Here is a 21,653-nt window from a genome sequence, read left to right as displayed (position 1 = left end):
TATAATGCACTTCAGCTTTATTTAAACAGTTTTCGCACCAATTTAACTGCATTTCTAAACCAGTATACTTAAATAGTGAAAAAAGAGTGTGTAAACAAGTCCTACTACGTAAAAAGAGCACTTATCCCAAGCTCAGGATGTTCTTGACAAACTGTTAAATATTTTTAATACATAAACTTTGTCGCTTACTAACAACACACCAGCAAAACATGCATACAACAAAAAATTAATAAACCACCACCAGTATTTCCTCAGCCATCTTCCAGCTCCCGATGGGCCACGCAACATTCCCTAAAGGTTAACAAACTCTGGCTGTTATGAACCTGCATGGGATGGACCCTAACACATTGCTCTGCCAACAGTCTCCCTTGATCTCTTATACAGTTTGAGCTGTAGCTCAGGCACCTCCAGTGATCGCAAATGATAACCATATAAAATAATGTAGTGGTCTTTTGTGTGTTTATTTTTTAACCAGATTCTCCTTTTTAAAGAAAATCTATGCCATAATTACATCAGGATATGATAGAGTTGGATTTAATTGTGTAATGAAAATATAGCTAGAGCACAGTACTTGTAATTCTCTTACAGTGTACGCTGGATGATTCAACAATTGCACAATATCTGTATCCTTGATTTCGTTTTGTCTATGTGACTGAAGTGAAACATTAATAATTTTTTCTCAGTAAATTCATAAGAGATCAGGCATTTGAACACAGTTGTTTGGTGCATGATTGATTGAGTGTGCTGGAATTTCAAACTTTGCAGGGATAGCTTGTTAGTTGCAGGTGATCAGTCTTAGAGCCTTCAGCTTGTACTGAGGAAAGAAGCTAATAGTTTAACTCTTGAGTATTTGAAAAATGTAGCTCAGGAAATTGATTCTGTACAACATAATGTTCATAATGGTCTCTTTCAATCTCAAAAGGTGTGGTTGTAGATGCAGAAGTGTCCCTCAATACTCTTTTTCCCACGCTATGAAAGGTCCCCTCTGACACACATCACAGCTAAATGTTTTTAGGGCATGGGTCATTGAGAACTAATAAAACGTTGTTTAAATGTTCATTATTCTGTTTTGGGTGCTCTTGTGTTCCACAAGCGTAATTTTTCACAACACCTGAAGAAAATGTTTTTTTTGTTTTGTTTTTAAAATCCTGAACATGTGAAAATAAGTCTGCGTTTTAATGAGCATGCAAATAAAATCATTTTCAACACAAGTGGTATAGTAGCCAGGACATCAGGATGAAGGGAAAAAGAACCGTTTCCTTGGTTACTACTGTTAATCCAGTTTTCCCCAAACTTCCATCCCAAAAGCTGGTGGACTGAACACTCATCCATAAGTCAATGGTGTAACTGTTGATCTGTCTGACTGCTTTGAGATGAGTTTTCTTAGTCATAGCACTTCACGTCACTTCAACTTTCTGCCATGCTTATTCATTCAAAGCCATGATGCATGCACAATGGAATTTAGACTGGTTAGGGAGGACAACTGGATCAAAAGAACACAGCTTTAGTGTGTTTAAAAAAAAAAAAAGTGTTCACACAATTGCCCAAGTCTATGGTCTCATCAATAATACTACTAAGACCCCACAATTTAACCAAAGCATTACTAACTTTTTATATGTGCAGTGTACATAGTCACAAGAGTGATGATCCAAAACTAGTATAACATTCAGATAGGAGCAGCAACGTTGTTGGACTTTCTGGTCTAGTCCCAAAGCAGGATTCTTTCTAAGGGATCATTGATTGGTAACCCCTTCATTGTCTTTAGATGGTAAATGTGCATATCGTTGGTGGTCACTTGCAGGATGGTCTTGTGAGGGACATGAAATACATCTCTTCCCCTTAGGCTGTAGGAGAGAGCTATACAGAACTGATCTTCTGCTTCTCATAAGGATCTGGGGCAGTGTTTCCCTATAAACCCTCGTTTGAATATCTTAACACCCAGGATGTGGGAGAACCTGGTTCAATTCACCCTTCTCCTTGATATTTGGACATGTATTTGTCATCTCAGGTGTGTCTGCCCTACCCATGGAACTAAAGAGTCAGTCTCTTTCTCTGGCACAATTTAATAATATAATTTATACAAACTGGAACAGCTTCAACAAGAGAGATTGAGACCCACATTAGAATATCCCACAGGCAAGTGATATAATATCCTCTCAGCTGCAGGTTAAATGTGCTAGGGTACTGTGGATCCCCATATGACACATCAGCCGGTGTGCTAATGGTCCAATTCTTATATCAGTGTAAAAATTAAGATTTAAATAGTTTTAAGTCAATAGCTTTACTCCAATTTTAGTCTTCTAATTGCAGACAGCATTTAGATGAGAATCTGGCTTGGATCTGTAGAATCCTTCCCTTGGTCAGTTGCCTACTTCATTCACTGCACAGTGGCAGACATGTTTACCAAGTGAGGTTGGGGACCTGTGGAAGGACTAGATGATAATTATGTGATTAGACTGTTCTCCATGTATATTCACCAAGAAGGAAAGTTTTGGTTTCTTGGGTATGTTAAGGTTGCAAAGTAAAGCATTCAAACTTTTTTTTGCAACTGCCTCTTTACAAATTTATATTTTCTACAGAATTTTTTAAATGTAGAACTAGTTGCAAGACCACTTTATAATGCTATGTCATACACACAATATACACTTATTATGGCAAGGGTTTCTGCAGAAATTGGTATGTTTCAATATGCATCTTAAACAAATACAGAAGTGGGCATGATTTATTTAATACCCACATGGATAAAAAGGTTAAAAAGTTTTTAGTTTGATCCAAAGTTCCATGTGCATACATATGCACTAGATCCCTTTTTTCTTTTAGAAAACTGACTTTTTAATATTAGCTTATTATATCTATTAAAACATTATTTTAATAACGCTGTTTAGGTTAAAACTACCTTATTAAAATAATACTAGATAGTCCTTATCGCCATACAGTTATCAAAACTTAAACTTTCTACTCAGCCAACTAGAACATTAGTGCCTTCTGGGGAGGAGTGGGGTGAGCATGTTTAAAAAAAAAAAAAAAATTATAATGGGAAAATGTATTTTGAAAAAAAGCTGGACTGCAGAATCTGCAGACTGAAAGCATTCATTTAAATAAAATAGTAAGATTCTAGGCTTGTGAGGAAAACTTCTCAAATATAAACAGAATATATTGATTCACTATTGTCTTCTTGAGACTCCAAGTAGCTTGAAACAATGAATTGGAGAGGTGGTGACTCCTTTGCCCTCTATTCATTTCATTGGGGTGTTGAGAACTCTAAAGCTTAGAGATGGTACTAATACCAATATTAAGGCCTGGTCTACACCTAAAACTTAGCTTGACCTACCTACATAGCTCAGGGTGTAAAAAATTTACTCCCCTGTGCGATGTACAGTAGATTAGGCATGGCTAGGTCAACGGAAATATTATTCTGTTGACCTAGTTACAGCCTCTCAGAGAGGTGGGTTACCTACATTGATGGGAAGAATCCCTTCCGTCAGTGGAGGAAGCATCTAAACTACAGTGTTACAGTAGGAAAGCTGCAGTGGTGTTGCTGAGCTGCTGTACTGTAGACATATCCATAAGTATTTTATTGCTGTTCATTTAAATGGATCGAATGGGGTAGAGTATGGAAGTGTTTCCCACTGGGAATGGGAATTGGAAGTTGCTGCAGGGAAGCAAATGAAGGGGAAGAAATAGAGGGAAAGTCAGGGAAGTGGTTGAAAAATGGAGAAAGGAGAATAGAAAGGGAAGACAGGGCAAGAGTTGAGGTGTCATAAATGTAAGCATATTTTCCCCACTGAGTGAAGCTAGATAGCATGAAGAAATAGTGACTGAACTTTTATCTAATGTATAAAGGTCTCATATTCTACCATCCATCTTTATGCAATTTTTTCATTGACATCAGTGGGACTGAAAGTAGCATATAGTCCTAAATTTATACCCCAGTCCAAAGTGTTGTGAACTCTCATGATTTTATTGCCACTCTTGCAATATTTGGTATCTTCTTAAAAGCCTCAGGTCTTGGAGTCATGTGGTTAGGTGAGAATCTCAGCTTTCGTTTATAAAAGTTCATTCCTGGCCCTCGTGGTTGCAGAGAAAAGCTTAAAAATGTGAACCCTAAAGACTCAAAATCAGAAGGCAAATACCCCCTCCCCATTTTTTATAATCTTCATGATTTTGCGGGCCTGATTTAACATTTTTGGTCACTTGGGGTTGGCAATGCTGAAACCATAGTTAAAAAGTTGAATTCTTTCTACAGAATGAGTTTGATACCCCTAACCTAGCATTGGTTAAGCAGTTAAGGGTATGAAAGGACAGATTTAATTGAGATGCTTTTGATAGTTTGACATACTTTCATGACGTTTTCCTGGATGTGTGGGAGGAAATGATTTATTAAAATGTAACTTTCTAATTTCTGTAAAATCCATACACACAAGCTCAGTTTTGAAGAACTGTGGAAATTTGGGCTACAAAAATAGCCTTGGTACATACCTGTAGTTCCAGGGGCAGGGGAGAAATAAATGTTACTGTCCAGTGTTCCTTTTACTTTTCTTTGTGTGTGTGTGTGTGTGTGTGTGTGTGTGTGAGAATTATGTCAAAATGAAAAAGTACATAATTTTATATGCCCTTTTTACAGTGACTGAGCGGAATTGCTATCACTTGTTGCTCCCACCAGCTAAAACTTTGCTTTATTTCATACTGTGCATTACTAGATTATCCAGTTTCCTTTGCAAAAAACAAAATAAAACAAAAAAAATCCACAACTCATCACATTCTTTCCTTTATAATTTATAACAATGTTTTTCTTTCTTTCTTTAACCTTATTTATCACTGCCTTTGCAATAACTTGCTCTCTAACTTTTTCCATTTTCTCTCTTCATTTTTTTTCATACAGTGTTGTTACAGATCTTATAGCAGTCGGTTTAAAGGTAGGAATCTTTTTCTGTCCTTTCATATGCACTTGTTACCTCTTTATTTATAGCACTTTTATTTCTTGTTGATACCATATTGATGTTCATATCAATCATGTATTATTGTGCTATTTATGTCTTAGCAATGGTCCTGTACCTTTATTTCAGCCTTCAATATTTTTTTTAAAAACTGAGTGTTCAGCAGTCAGTCTCCTGTCCTTTACAAGTCCATATGAGTTTTTTTCTGACCAAACTTTAAAAAGTTTATTTACTGGAAATTGAATTTAGTGTTACAAATAGATATTGTTTATGAAGAGCAGTAATAGCTTGTACTCTGCACTCGGGACTAGGGACATAGAAATGCCAATGTAACAAAATATAACTGGGACAGGGACATTTGGTGTCAATTGTTTTGCTTCTGTTTAAGGCCCATTACGTATGTTTTCAATCTGAGAATCTAGTTCTCAAGCCCACTTTGCATTCAGATTTTGTGCATGTTGTAGTAAGAAACTGGAGTCTTACAATTGTATTTAAAAATGCCAAATGTATTATTAACATTACTTATTTTTATTGTGGTAGTACCTAGAGGTCTCAGCCTCTTTGTGCTAGGCACTATACATCTGATAGACTTGCCGGTAAATATTTATCATTGTTGGCTTGTTATACATTTATCAAGATTCATATTAGGGCTGTTGATTAATTGCAGTTAACTCATGTGATTAACTCAAAAAAATTAATCGCGATTAATCACACTGTTAAAAAATAGATACCAGTTGAAATTTATTAAATATTTTTGGATGTTTTTCTACATTTTCAAATATATTTCTACTGCAACACAGAATACAAAGTATACAGTGCTCACTTTATATTATTGTTGATTACCAATATTTGCACTGTAAAAAGGTAAAAGAAATAGTATTTTTCAGTTCACCTCATACAAGTACTGTAGTGCAGTCTCTTTATCGTGAAAGTGTAACTTACAAATGTAGATTTTTGTTGTTGCATAACTGCACTCAAAAGCAAAACAGTGTAGAACCTTAGAGCCTACAAGTCAACTCAGTCTTACTCCTTGTTCAGCTAATTGCTAAGACAAGCAAGTTTGTTTACATTTATGGGAGATACTGCTGCCTGCTTCTTATTTACAATGTCACCTGAAAGTAAGAATAGGTGTTCACATGGCACTTCTGTAGTCGGCGTTGCAAGGTATTTACATGCCAGATATGCTAAACATTGTATGCCCCTTCATGCTTCGGCCACCATTCCAGAGGACATGCTTCCATGCTGATGATGATCTTTTTTTTTAAAAAAAAGTATTAATTAAATTTGTGACTAAACTCCTTGGGGGAGAATTGCATGTCTGTTTTACCTGCGTTCTGCCATATATTTCATGTTATAGCAATCTCGGATGATGACCCAGCACATGTTCATTTTAGGAACACTATTTCACAGCAGATTTGACAAAACGCAAAGAAGGTACCAATGTGAGATTTCTAAAAATAGCTACAGCACTTGACCCAAGGTTTAAGAATCTGAAGTGCCTTCCAAAATCTGAGAGGGATGGAGGTGTGGAGCATGCTTTCAGAAGTCTTAAAAGAGCAACACTCAGATGCGGAAACTACAGAACCCGAACCACCAAAAAAGAAAATCAACCTTCTACTGGTGGCATCTGACTTAGATGATGATGAATATGAGCGTGTGTTGGTCCGTTCTGCTTTGGATTGTTATCGAGCAAAACCCATCATCAGCATGGATGCATGTCCCCTGGAATGGTGGTTGAAGCATGAAGGGACATATGAATCTTCAGCGCATCTGGCATGAGAATATCTTGCAACGCCAGCTACAACAGTGCATTGCGAGCTCCTTTTCGCACTTTCAGGTGACGTAAACAAGAGCGGGCAGAATTATCTCCTGCAAATTGTAACCAAATTTGTTTGTTTGAACGATTGGCTGAAGTAGGATTGAGTGAACTTGTAGGCTCTAAAGTTTTACATTATTTTATTTTTGAATGCAGTTTTTTTGTACATAATTCTATATTTGCAAGTTCAACTTCCATGATAGAGATTGCACTACAGTACTTACATTAGGTGAATTGAAAAATACTATTTCTTGTGGTTTTTTACAGTGCAAATATTTGTAATAAAAAATAAATATATAGTGAGTACTGTACACTTTGTATCCTGTGTTGTAATTGAAATCAATGTATTTGAAAATGTAGAAAACATTCACAAATATTTTAATAAATGGTATTCTGTTGTTTAACAGCGCGATTAATCGTGATACTTTTTTTTTTTAATCACTTGACAGCCCTAATTCATAGGTAGACAGATTTGTGATTAAAATTAAGACTACCTCACAGACTCTAAACATTTAAAGTCATGTTTGTGTACGCAAGCCTTGACATTTTGGCATGTAAGTATTTTTAGGCTTATGCACAATGATTTTCAAAGATCCAAGATTGTGCTGGATCCTTCTTCCTCTCCTCAGTCTGTTTCGGCACTGTTGGCACAGATACTCTTAGCTGAGAGGCTTTGACTGCTCAGGTTTCTTTGTTAGAAGGAATCTCCTTTGTTTTCCTTACCTGACTTTCCCTGGTGCAGTAGATTCCTCTGCTTGCCCCATCAACACAACTGGTGCCATTAACACTCTGTGGCCATTGTGGCTCCATCAATACACTCTTTAGTCATACCAGCACTTCCAGCTCTGCTGATACACTCACGGATTATGCTGGAATTCACCCGGGGCTGGCACTTTTCACGTGCTCTGCAGCTATCCCCACTCTTCCAGCACCAACAATGTACATGGCACTGTTGATACAGTCTGCGGGCTTACTCACACCACTAGTGCTGATGACTTTGTCCGCCTTTTGATCATCCCAACTATTGCCTGCTTTGAACCTTGTCCGTGTCTTGTGTACAAACATCCTCAAACCCCAGTGGGAACTGCTCCTCCCTATTCCGAGGATGTTTGTTTTTTCTTTGAACTCAGAGAGAGTAGTCTGTTTCTCATTCCAGACCCTTTAGATCACCCTGCAGGTCTTCTTCAAAAACCAAACCTAAAGACCCAAGATTGGTTCCCTACAGGAACTTTCAACTTGGGTCACCCACTATCGATGTCTCAGATTGTCTTTTCCTCCATGGCCTTATTGGTCTTGGTCTACCCTGAGAGATTCTAGACTTAACTCCTGCACTACAGAACTTTCTCAGCATCTTCCTGCCATCCTGCAACCTGATGCCATGGATTCTATGGAGGAAGGACGTTCCTCTTCACATCTCTTCCACTTTGCTGGACAAAGTGGTAACTCTAGAGTAGGCTGCCTCTCAGAGGACTCCAGAGTTTTTTCAGATCCTAATGAAGATGGTGGTTATCTTTTTTTAGGTGTCCAGGTGGAGATTGTGCAGGAGAACCTGCATGCTTTCCTGGACATCTTACAGATACCTGTTCCAGGAATGGGTTGCCCTTCCTATCAGCAAAGCTTTACTAGACCCTGTGAAGGCTCTGGCAGACTTTGGCCTCTCTACCTCCTCTGGCTAGGGTAGACAGAAGATACCAAGTCACTCAACGAGACTTCGCTCTCCCAGCTTCTAATTCCTTGGTGGTTGCAACCACTAACAAATGATTTTGCCAATCCCAGTCTAAAACTATCTGTATGGGTGTAAGGCTTATTCCACTGCCACACTTAAAATGAGAGTTGCCAATTATCAGGTTCTTTTATCTAAATATAATTGTTAACTTCTTGGCCAGCTCCAAGATGGCGTTTTTGGTGGCAATTACTTATGCAAGGAGGGTTTCAGAACTTCAGGCTCTCCTAGCCAACCCTCTTTCTATGGCCTTTCATAAGGACAAGGTGTTCCCTAGTCCAGTGGCTCTCAACCTTTCCAGACTACTGTGTCCCTTTCAGGAGTCTGATTTGTCTTGCATACCCCAAGTTTCTCCTCACTTAAAAACTGCTTGCTTACAAAATCAGACATAAAAATGCAATAGTGTCACAGCACACTATTACTGAAAAATTGCTTACTTTCTCATTTTTACCATATAATTATAAAATAAATCAATTATAAAATAAAAACAATTCAGTGTATAGTATATAGAGCAGTATTAATAAGTCATTGTGTGGCATTTTAATTTGTACTGTCTTCACTAGTGCTTCTTACGTAGCCTGTTGTAAAACTAAGCAAATATCTAGATGAGTTAATGTACCACTTGGAAGACCTCTGGGTATGCGTACCTCTGGTTGAGAAGCACTGCCCTAGGCAACATCCTAAGTTTATGCCTAAGGTAGTGTCAGCCTTTCTTCTAAACCAGTGTTTCCCAAACTTGGGACGCTGTTTGTGTACCTGCCACGTCCGCAGGTCCGGCTCCCACTGGCCGTGGTTTGCTGCTCCAGGCCAATGGGGGCTGCGGGAAGCGGCGTGGGCCAAGGGATGTGCTGGCCGCAGCTCCCATTGGCCTGGAGCGGCGAACTGCGGCCAGTGGGAGCTGCGATCAGCCGGACCTGCGGATGCGGCAGGTAAACAAACCGGCCTGGCCCACCAGGGGCTTTCCCACACAAGCGGCGTCCCAAGTTTGGGAAACACTGTTCTAAACCAAACCATTAACTTTCTGATATTTTCCCCAAAGCCCCATTTGTGTAAGGCTAAGGAACCACCTCCATATCTTGGATGTTCGTAGATGGTGTTTTACTTGGACCATACAAGACCCTTTTAGATCTTTCCCCAGACCTTGTGGCTTACACTGAAAGAGCTAAGGGTCAACCAGTGTCATCTCAGCAAATCTCACTGGGCTTCTGACTCTGTCAAATTCTGCCATGAGCTTTCTGAAGTGTCTTCTCCATCAAGAAAAACCGCTCACTCTACCAGAACTTAGTGCACCACTTCAGCTTTCCTGAGCAATGTCGCAAGAGGATATATGCAAGGAAGCAACAGTCACCTGTGTGTACCTTCTCTACTCATTATACCATCACTCAGTCCTCTCTTGAAGATGCCAGTTTTGGCAAGTCCGTGTTGCCGTCTCTCCTCAGATGATCCAAAGTCCCTCCATCTGTGAATGAACTGCTGATGTCACCTACAGTAGTGTGTGTGTGTGTGTGTGTGTGTGTGTGTGTGTGTGTGTGTGTGTGTGCGCGCAATCTACCTTCAGTGAACATGGAGAACAGTTGATCTCCATCCTCTTTATAACAGCCCTTAACATATTGAAGACTTGCATCCCAACGCAGTCGTCTTTTCTCAAGACTAAACGTGCCCAATTTTTTAATCTTTCCTCATAGGTCAGACTTTCTAAACCTTTTATCATTCTTGTTGTTGCTCTCCTCTGGAATCTCTTCAATTTATCCACATCTTAATGTGTGGTGCCCAAAACTGGACTCATCATTCCAGTTGAAGCCTCACCACTGCTGAGCAGAGTGGGACAATTAGATCCCATATTTTACATATGGTAATCCTGTTAATAGAACCCAGAATATTAGCCTTTTTTACAGTTGCATCACATGGTTGACTCATCGTCAATTTGTGATCCACTATAACCCCCAGATCCTTTTCAGCAATGCTGCCTGGCTTGTCCAGTTCTGCCCTCACTTCCACCTGTGCTACTTCAATGAGGCAAAAATTTGCTTCAAGCCATTGTAAAATTCCGCTCTTACCATTTTAGATGCTGCATGTTATCTCTCTCTTCTCCCCCCCTCCCCCCCCCCCCCCCCCCCCCCCCGGACAAAGTATATCGTTCAAAACTGGTGTTTTGGGTCTGATTCATTTGGAAGCTAAAAAATACATTCCGGATTTATGTTCAATGATTTAACCAGTGTAAAAATAATTTAGTTTCAAAAGTGCTTTGTAGTCACGTAATAGGAATCCTATCTAGTATTTTGCCTGGAAGGAGGACGTGTGGAAAAAGAGAGTTTAGTTCACTTTAATTAACTGCAGGGAGTTATGGACCTTCATTTATTTGTAATTACAATCTGTGAATGATATTCCAAGACCTAATGAAGGCATGCAGCCTGAAAAAGGCTGCTGGATGAGCAAACCACTGAGCCTCACCGCTAGAGCTCCGGTCTACTTACAAACCCAACCTCTTCAACATATAGGAGAGAGTATTACTCAACATTACACCTACAGGTTCATGAGGCCAAACAGCCACTGTCCAATAAATATAACGGCTATCATGGTAGTGAAATAAGAAAAGGTCTGCTTCTCTGCCTTTGACTTTTTTCTGTTGGCGGCATCCCACCATCTGCCAACCAGTAAGTTATGACACACAGACTTTGTTCAAGTTCCATTTTTTCTAGCTATGCAGATTTCTCTTGCTTTGTTCAGATTAGCTGCTCAGAATATTTTCTATTTTTGTATTGTTGGATATTGGCTTCCTACTTTCAAGTAGAAGTAGTTTGAATAACTTGTCAAGATTCTTAAACGAACTATGTACTGTCTTACCAATCTATTCACGAATCACCGTAGGATTGTGGACTTAGTATTTAAGAAGCTGGAGTTACAGTGATCATTCTCTTAAAGGCTCAAATGATACCTCTCTCTTAAAAATGTATTGTTGGTAATCATTTTGAATATGAAGAATTAAAGATCCAGGCCCTGATGGCTATTTTTCTCCTAAGCCACATTTCCTACCATGGGAAGCTAGGTTGTGTGGATTGAGAACCCTTAATTACTGTTTCTAGACTGTAGTTTATAAAAAAAAAAAAAAATAAGTTCAGATAAATTTTGCTCATCTTGTGTAAGTGGATACAACCTTATATACAAACATTTTATGACCTTGTGGGTGTCTCTCTTATCTCATAGTCCTGAAACATGTTCCACCAGGCCAAAAGCAATGTTTGAGGAATGTGTCTATCTCAGAGGTGTGCAAGGTTGTTACTTGGAGTCAGTTTGAGCATTTATGCAGCATTATTCTCTAGACTTGGCAACTAGATATAGTCCAATTTGGGAGAGTAGTCCATCGATTTTCAACTAGCTCTTTACAGGCCCACATTATTGGAGTTAATCTCCCCAAAGTGGGAAGCCTCCTTGACATCTCCAAAGAACTAGATACGGAAGATAACTTTAGTACTCCCTCAATTTTAATTTTGCCTCTGTAGTAGTGATTGGGAGACTTTTACTGAAAAGAATGTGGGGCTGTTTTCTCAAATAAAATCTTTCTTTCAATTTTTGTTCCAGTTTTGGTCAGTTCAGTCTTAGAGAAACTATTTAATTTCCTTACTACATTAAAGAAACAACTGCAGAATCCAGGCCTTTCTGCTTTTGTTTTCTCCCAGTATGCTAACCTTGGACTATGTTGCAGAAGGTCATGGGGGAAGAAGAGAGGAAAACATGACTTTTTACAGATGACACCTTTTTTGTTTTTTTGTTTAATATGTAGGTATTCCTTGTATCATATACAGCAGGGTAATGAATTTATGTGAATTTACTAGGAAAAAAGCCAGCATTGGAGACTGGCAAACAATTGGAAATTTGCAGAATATCCAGAAAAGCTATTTAGTTTGTGGAGAGAGAGGAAATAACTGCTGAAATGTAGGTTTCCATGGTTTTTGGAACCAAAGACAGCCAAACAAATGCAGTGAGTTTTTGATTCACCATAATAAAATATAGGAAATATCTAGGTTTTTTTTTTTTTTCCTCTTTAAAATTGTGTAATACTTCCATCAGTCTGGCAAAACTGTCAAGAGAGCTTATCAGCATGGGAAGAAATCTAATTCACCTTTACTTGCATATGAGACTGACAATCCCTACTCTATAAAATCATGCACGTATTAAGTGTGCAAACATTCATCTGGACACACACACACTGTGCCTATTTCTTATCCTCTTCACTCTGATCAAGTCAGTGACACTCTGACAAGCCCCATTTGTATTGTTGACACAGAGACCCCCTCCATTTACTAACCTTTCATGTCTGAGACATCAGTTATCTTCCCTTTCCCACCAAATCCATTACATCTCAGCAGAAGCACTTCAAAACCACAGTCACTCGTCATCTGTTCCCCTGTTGCCAGGTGCCTGACCTAGCTTCTTGAATGCTCACACTCTGCACTCTCCAGAGGGACTGAGGGTTCTGCCTTATTCCCTGCATGTTTATGGAGAAGTACACTAGAGCTTTTGGGCTCTTTGATCTTTCCCTGGATGGGGAAATAAGGAACTAAGGCTATAGCTACACAAGAGAGCTTACAGCTGCACTGCTGTAAGCTCTCTAGTGTAGCCACTCTAAGCCGACAGGAGAGAGCTCTCTTATCGACTTAATTAATCCACCCCCAACGGTCAGCGGTAGTTATGCTGATGGGAGAAGCTCTCCTGCCGACATAGTGCTGTCCACACTGGCACTTAGGTCGGTGTCACTTATGTCGCTCGGGGGTGGTTTATTCATACCCTTGAGCAATATAAGTTAGATCAGTAGAAGTGGTAGTGTAGACATAGCCTGAGTCTTAAGTCTACCTCCAGAGGCATAGAGAATTAGAAACTAGGGTCAGTTGTGGGATAAATGCTGCAAGGCAACAGAATGGGGGAGTCCCTTAGATTTATTAATCTCAGCTTGCAGAAAGGTGAGGCTAGAACAGCCCTGGCCTAGGAGAGGGGAAGTCTGAAGGAACTAGGATCCTGGGGAATCTAGGAGTGCAGGGAAAGGCTCATTACAGCTGTTCATCCATGTGCTCTGCTGTTCAGCTGGGAAGTCTACAGTCCAAGCAGTGCAATAGCAGAAGCTGTTCTCTTATTAACTTAGAAAACAATCAGCAGTTCCCGCTGCCTGGGAGATGCAGCATCAGTTATACCCGGTACACACTTTTTAAAGGTTTTTGCAACCATGAGGGCTTGAGACTTGACTGTTTCTGTAAGTGAAATTTGAGATTCTGTACGAGCTGATGGAGATGATTCAACTTGTATTGGACAACACGCTTTTTGCCATGGATGAGCGTGAATTGTTTTTAATGGCTGGTTTGTCTCTAATTAGCAGTAGAATTCTGGACAGCTCATTGTATAGACTAACATTTTGAATGGCTTTTCCTGTCACAGTAGAAATTTTCTGTTCCTTTCCAGAAATGTTGTTAAATCTTAAGTGTGTGTAGCAAGTCTATTTGGAATGTCAAATATTACAAAAGAAAAGTGACACAGGTCAGCATGATCCACACAGTTCAGAAATCGCCATGTCTCTTTTTTTTTAAAAACACGATCAAATTTGTTTAATATGTTTCTCAGCAGTAGAGCAGAATAGTAGTTTATAAGTTAGGGCTTGTAATAGGGAGTATCACAGTTTGCCATCTATTGAACTATGAAATGAGATTTTGCATTCCTAAATGTATATGGCAGAAGGTAGAGTCCATGCAGCCCTCTATCAGTGATGCAGCCACCCAGCTTCTGATAAATGCAATTAATACTTCTAGTTAATTGAGTTCACTTTATTATTCTTACTGTCATTGCAGAATTAGAGGAACTCTTTTCCTTACTCAACTGAAAAGGTTAAAATTCTGAGATTTGGTGACTTCAGAAGCAAAAGTTTTATTTAAAAGTAATTTGTAAGAATCTATTAAATTGTATAAAAGTTTGTGGGGAGTTGGATCATATTTGAGCTTGATCTATATTAAAATGATATAATGTATCAACGTCATCTTAAATTGTATTGAAACTTTGTCAAAAGTATAGTACGTAGTGGTATATGTAAGGATCTATCAGAGTGCTGAGAACCAGTACTCTGCTCACTGTAAGTCCAGGTAATTTCTGGAGAAGGACCTGATTGAGGGAAGATGAGGCTAATTACTAGATCAGTGTGAGCTGGGCGAGCTAATGAGCTAGTTAATCCATTAACTGCAAAAAGTAGAAAAGTGCAGAGTAAGGAAGTGCATAAGGGGCAATGAGAGAGAGAGTGGGAGTGGCTAGACAGGATAAAGCAGTGGTTTTCAAACTTTTTTTCTGGCGACCCAGTTGAAGAAAATTATTGATGCATGTGACCCAGTGGAGCTGGAGATGAGGGGTTTGGGGTGTGGGAGGGGCTCAGAGCTGGAGTAGAGGGTTGGGGTGAGGGCTGCAGGGTGGGGCCAGGAATGGGGGGGGTTCTGGGCTGGGACAGGTCAGGATGCGGGAGGGGGTCAGGGCTCTGGGCTGGGGGTGCAGACTCTGGGGTGGGGCCAGGGATGAGAGGTTTGGGGTGCAGGAAGGTGCTCTGGGTTGGGGCAGGGGATTGGGGTGTGGGCTTACCTCGGGTGGCTCCTGGTCAGCAGCGCAGCGGGGGTGCTAAGGCAGGCTTCCTGCCTATCCTGGCACCGCAGACCGCGTTGCGGCCAACAGTAGGCCCAGCTCCTAGGCGGAAGCGCGCAAGTGGCTCTGCATAGCTCTTGCTTGGAGGCGCTGCCTCTTTCCGCCCCCTCCCCCAGCTCTTATTGGTTGGTTCCTGGACAGTGGGAGTGTAGAGCCGGTGCTCGGGGCCGGGGCAGCACGCGGAGCCCTGTGGCCCCCCCCACCTAGGAGCTGGACCTGCTGCTGGCCACTTCCAGGTCACAGCGCGGTGTCCGAACAAGTAGGGACTAGCCTGCCTTAGCCGGGCAGCACCACTGACGGGACTTTTAATGGCCTGGTCGGCGGTCCTGACCAGAGCTGCTGCGACCCAGTGCCTTACATTCCACAATCCAGTACTGGGTCGCGACCCACAGTTTGAAAACCACTGGGATTAAGGGAGATCTGTGTGGAGAGATCTCTTCCCTCTGGCAAAAGGGGATGATGTTTGTATATCACTGTAAATGGAGTTGCTACACAGGACTGGAAGAGGGTGGTGGTTGAGATAACACAAGTAAACTACACATAGGTCACAAATTAACTATGTGTCTGTGTCTACAAACTGGTCTTGTTAGAGCCATTTGTACAAGATAACAGGAGGAGAGGGCTGCACTTTGTCACAGGATTATTTGGTACATTGCAAAGATGTTGAAGTAAAACTTTAATTTCTTTGAGTTAGAAATTGTGTCCCTATTAACCTTTTCAGTATAATCAATTTGTCACTGATTTTTTCCCCAGGTAAAAAAATCAGACTTGTAAATAAATGCAAGTTTATAGTGCAAATGACATCATCAACTGTTCAAACTAGTTTTAATTTTTTCCCCCTCCAAATTTCTTTCCTTGGTTTGGTTTGTAAAAGAAATGTTGATTGCTATATTTAAACAGCATGTTTTTTACCTGTTGCAACTTAGTACATTTCATCCATGAACAAAAGTCATCGTGCAACTTGTTGAACACTTGTCTCACTTGTGTGGTCTATAATACTAATTTTAAAATTGACATTATTAAACAAGTGGGTGGCTATAGAACTATTAATGCCATTGCAGCTGGAAAATTTGAACAAAATAGAGCCTTTTCAGTAAAGAATTTAAAAATGAATTTGCATTAAATTAAAACTTTCAGAGATCGTTGCATCAAACATAGAAAATAAAGCAAAAACACTATCATGTGCTTCCCCTAGTTCAGGGCTTCTTAACCTTTTTCTTTCTGAGGCCTACCCCAATATGCTATAAAATCTCCATGGCCCACCTGTGCCACAGCAACTGGTTTTCTGCATATAAAAGCCAAGGCCGGCGTTAAGGGATAGCAAGCAGGGCAATTGCCTGGGGCCCCACGCCACAGGGGCCCCCACGAAGCTACGTTGCTCAGGCTTTGGCTTCAGCCCTGTGTGGCGGGGCTCGGGGCCTAGGACTCCAGCCCCATGTGATGGGGCTTTGGCTTTCTGCCCTGAGCCTCAGTGAGTCTAACGCTGGCCCTGCTTGGCGGACCCCCTGAAACCTGCTTTCGGCCCCCTAGGGGGCCCCGGACTCCTGGTTGAAAGTCACTGCCCTAGTTTATGCTCTGGCTCTGTCAGTCTCTATCAGTCGTCCTTAGTGCGCTCCGTTTTTGTTATGCCATAGAATCAACTATCTATTAACTTGTGGTTGGGGCTCTGGGTGCTTTGACCAACTTCAACCATGCACCTTTAAGAAAAGCTAAAGAAGTTTGGTATGTGCTTTCTTTGTTTACATAACAATACATCTCACCATATTAAAAACTGCAAATAATATATAAAGATAATTTTACTTAACTGCATATTTTGAGTCTGACCCAATGGGTTAAATTGTGAAATGGCTTTTATTTAAAAACTTTTAAAAATATTGAATCTCTTGCAGATAATTAAACTGGTATTAAGGCTTATTGGAAACTGGTTTTCCTTTACAATGCCTATTGACGTACCCAGCAACTGGTAGAGATGGTACATTTTGGAAATGTGTTAAAGCACCTTGGATTGTTTAATAAGACAGATTGCATATTCTCACACTATTAAAAAAGCATCTCTTGCAATGCAGTTTTATCAGACTACTATGTTGTCACTGGATGGGGGAAAGGACTCTTAAAAAATTACCAGCCAATGAGTCAAGAGACTGTTTTATTCCATATTCCTACTTGGGGACCCCAAACACAAAAGGAGGCAGCATACTGGTACATTTTAACAGAAACATGAAATGGAGAACACACACATAAATATATTGTAAACTGATTTTGTTGTGCACACAAATTTGTTATAAATAAGAATATAGCTTCTAATGTAGGCCAGGTCTACACTACAAAGTTAGGCCTATGTAAGTCGCTTTGCATCGACCTATTTGTACATGTGTCCACACTCAAATTTGCCTCTGGTTAACGTAAGCGCCCTGTTACAGCAACATAGTAAAACCATCTCCCTGAATATCATGGAGCCATGGTTGACCTACTAGGGTTAATGTAATACATGTGTAGCCACTGCATGACCTGTATTGACTCCAGCAGCTGCTCCAGAATGCTTTAAATCCCCCTCCCCAGGGGTAACAGACCAGAAGCCAGTCTCCCCTTTCAGTCCCTCTGTATTTTTTGAAATGCCTGTTCCATGCTTAGGAGCTAGCCCTTGTGTGCAGCTGCCCAAATGTCCATGCTGGCTCTGCACACTGGATGAACTCCTGCCTGGAGGAGACACTAGGTATTGGATCTCCTGGGCCTGTGGGGAGAAGAGGCTGTGCAAGCACAGCTGTAGAACCTTGGACATCTATGGGCAGATTGCATTGGGGATGCACGCAAAGGGGTATAAAAAAGATCAGCAGCAGTGCCATGTGAAAGCCAAGGAACTTCGCCAGGCAGACCATAAGGCCAGAGGCACCAACAATCAATCTGGTGTTGAGCCACATGCCTGCTGCTTTTACAAAGAGCTGCATGCCATACTTGGCGAAGGCCCCATCTGATCCCCTGAATACCTTGGAGGAGCCTGAAACAGAGAGCGCTGCCATGAACAGCGCGGAGAACGAAGGTTGGCGGTGTGGGAAAGACACGACAGGAAGCACAGACCACTGCTGCGCCTATGCATTAAGGGCTTTTTCAAAGTCTCCCTCCCTCCTAGCTCTACATTGGGCTCTTGTAATGGCTTTTGTGTTTGGCTGTTCATAGCAGACAGCTGCTCTTCCTCCCTCCACCCTGGCAGCAGTTTTGCCCCCTTTTCCTCACAGATGATATGCAGGACACAACAGACAGCTGTAACCCCTGGGATATTTTTCTCATTGAGCTCCAATCTAGTGAGTAAACTCTGCCAACATCCCTTCTGTCTACTAAAAGCATATTCAACAGTAGTTCTACACCTGCTGAGCTGGTAGTTGACTCTTTCCTTAGTGCTGTGTAGGTGGCCAATATATGGCTTCATGAGCCAGGAAAGCAAGGGGTAGGCTGGGTCCCCAGAATCACTTTTGACATTTCAGCATCGCCAATGGTAATCTGTTGGTCGGGAAAAAATGTCCCTGATTGCAGCTTTTTGAGCAGTCTTATGTTCTTAAAGATGCGAACGTCCTGCACTTTCCCTCAGTAGCCCACATTGATACCAGTGAAGCATCCTCAGTGGTCCAACAGTGCTTCATAACTATAGAAAAGTACTCCTTTCTGTTGATGTAATCTGTGGCAAGGCATGCTTGTGCCAAGATAGGAATATGTGTGGCCTGTACCACCCCACCACAGTTTAGGAACCCCATTGCTGCAAATCCCTCCACTACGCAGTTGCCGAGAGTCAGTCCTGAGTAGCAGGAGAAAATTAGTGGCCATACATACTTGTATGACACTGTCTCCCACCGTGGATTTTCCAATTCTAAAGTGATTTCCCATTGGCCAGTGGCATTTTTGTGTTACAAGTTTCCAGAGTGTGATTGTGTCTCCACTTCAGTGCAGCTTCCATTCTGATGTCCCTGTGCTGGAGGGCTGGGGTGAGCCCAGCACACAGATCCTGGAATGTGGCCTTTCACCTATGCTAATCATCCCAAAGCTGCATTACGATGCAATCCCACCAGTCAGTGCTCATTTCTTGGGCCCAGAAGGGGCTCTCCATCAACTGCTACTGCTTCATGAATGCCACCAACAACTTTGAATAGTTTTTTCGATGTTTCTTAGCAAACTGTCCTCAAAGAAATCCTAATGTCCCCTATTGTTGCTGTACTTCTGGTGGGCCTGTTAATACAGGAGAATCATGTTCTGTATTTGCAACTTTCATTGGACTAGCACAGAGGTCTGCGGGGTCTGTACTTCTGTCAGACAGTGGAGACCATAATGCGCCATGCAGGTTTATGGGATAGGGATGGCATTATGGGATGGAGAAAGCCCTATGCTGTGAACTTGACCCCTAACTCCCAGAGGTTGCTGCACACGTAATTTCTACCCCACAACAGGTTGCAAAAATGTCTCAAAATCATTGCACTGGACAGCAGTGCATGGCACACTGGGATACCTACTCGTGGTGCACTGCACTTTGCATCAACAGAGGTGCACTCCTGGTGAGTACCTGCAGTTCCAACGCAAGCAGCCAAGTATGCATGCACCTGAGCAACATACAAACTTTGATGGCTGCACTCTGACATAACTTGCTTCAACCAAAGTTAGTAGTGTAGATATGGCCTTACTCTTATATCATTGATTCCTAGGATACTGCTGGTCAGAGATTTTGTGATGGTAAAGTATTCAATCAGCAGGAGAAATGACATTTACACCATTCTTTAGCTGCTTGCTTATTCATAACTGCTACTAGCTTTTGACTAGTATACACCTAATTGTCTTTTTCTCTATATTATAAAATGAATGCATCACAGTTGTGTATTGAAATGAAAATCTCCTTCCAGAATGGGGAAGGAATGTTCAGATTACATTTTAAACATGAAACAGGTCTCTTCCAGAAGATCCCTTCAATTTTCTCTTGCAGTAGTTGGTGACTACCCTGAATGTAAAGTGGCATTGTCAGCTTGGATTTTTAAAAACTGAGTAACTTAAAAATATATTTTTTTTATAGGGAATCCTTCTAATAGTATGCCCTGAATTTAATACTCTTCTGTGTGGGTAAAAGGATCTGTTCAGCAGGGAAGAAGCTGCTTCAGCGGAAACAACCAAAGTGACTATACACAAAGTGCTGTCAAATACATGAAGAATTTTTTTTTCAGTAGATCTGGTTCTATTCCTATCTCGGCTTACTGGCCTGTTAAGTGACCTTGGGTGAGTCACTTCACCATTCTGCCTGTTTCCCCAATGTAAAAATGGGCCTAATGATACTGACCACCTTCTGTAAAGCACTCTGAGATCTACTGATGAAAAGCCCTATATAAAATCTCGATATTGTAACTGGTAGGTACACAGGTTTCAAGCATTCGTGATTATCAGTTTGATGTCCCTTTTTAATTGCTTTTTATTTCTTTAATCTAAAGAAATAAAACCCAGCCAGTCTTAGGTGTTTTTGCTTTTCTGATCTTATTAATAGGACAGTCTATGGCAAATCAAATGCATTGCATTGATTAATTTGTGTGTCATGGTATTTTTTCAAGTCCTACTAGGTAACTAGGTGAGCATTCCTTAAATATATTTTTCCCACAATTTAAAATTGGAATATAAAGACCTTTGATTGGTAATTATGGATAGAGGTTTAGTGTAATGAATGTTGTCATTTTGAAAATGTTTCATGTTAGTTTTGAGTATTCTCTGAATCCTCATCTATTTTCAGGGTAATCGAGTAGTCTTAGAGTGAGTAGGCACTTAAGATCTTGTGAAATTAGTTGGAATAGCAGCCAATCCTCCTCTCCACCTTCTTGCCCCTTCAGGTTCTCTTTGGTGTTGGATAATTTGACGTAGCTACTGGTTCACCAATGCATGTTCTGATTTATTTGCATGTTTGGTTCGTGTGATTGACTCTTGAGGAAAGTATGTTAGGAAAGAATAATGTTGATCCTGCTAGGAGCCACATGCAAGCTAGACATACAGAATATTATAGTGTTTGGGTTTTCTGATTCTGTTATGTAGGTAAATCTGTGCCATTTAAATCTGATAATTTTTAGGATTTTAGGACATAAAGCCCTTTTAGTTTAGGCTTGACTCATAATAGTCTTTATTTCCCCTATTTTAGCAACCTCATAAGAAGAAAGTTCTGTATGCTTTTAAAAAGTGTTGAAAGAAGTGTTCATCTGTAGCTTTGTGTTAGACCACTGTTTTAAGAACAGCTTTTCAGAGATAAGTGACTGCTTTTATTTACAAACAAGTTTGAAGGAATATCCATTCCTTTCTAGGCTGTTGAGTATGAGGCACAGGAATAAAGTAGAAAATAATTTCCTGTAAGAGGGAGAAGCACCTATATGTTGATCATGTAAGAATGTTGATGAAGTGGGATTACGGTTTATCTTCTGTCTGGAAATGCATCCAGAGCTTCATAGGGATGAAAAAGTAGCTGAGTGGAAGACAGACTGTTAACCATATTTGATTTCAATGTTGC

The 21,653-nt window shown here is 40.7% G+C and overlaps 1 protein-coding gene across 2 annotated transcripts in view; it reads left to right on the top strand.

The window, feature by feature from the left end:
• LOC113405371 (polypyrimidine tract-binding protein 3) overlaps positions 1 to 21,653 on the top strand; it is a 98,115-nt gene that overhangs the window by 4,164 nt on the left and 72,298 nt on the right. The window contains exon 2 of one of the 2 annotated variants that reach the window (XM_026646546.2): positions 4,883 to 4,916. The exons of the other annotated variant lie outside the window; for it this stretch is intronic. Coding sequence (XP_026502331.1) covers positions 4,883 to 4,916 — 34 coding nt within the window. The remainder of the gene's footprint in view (positions 1 to 4,882; positions 4,917 to 21,653) is intronic. 2 annotated transcript variants of the gene reach the window in all.

This window comes from Terrapene carolina, unplaced genomic scaffold, assembly GCF_002925995.2.
Source record: "Terrapene carolina triunguis isolate 2854851 unplaced genomic scaffold, T_m_triunguis-2.0 Scaffold35098, whole genome shotgun sequence".
Lineage (NCBI taxonomy): Eukaryota > Metazoa > Chordata > Testudines > Emydidae > Terrapene > Terrapene triunguis.
This window is presented reverse-complemented; position numbering and strand designations above follow the sequence as displayed.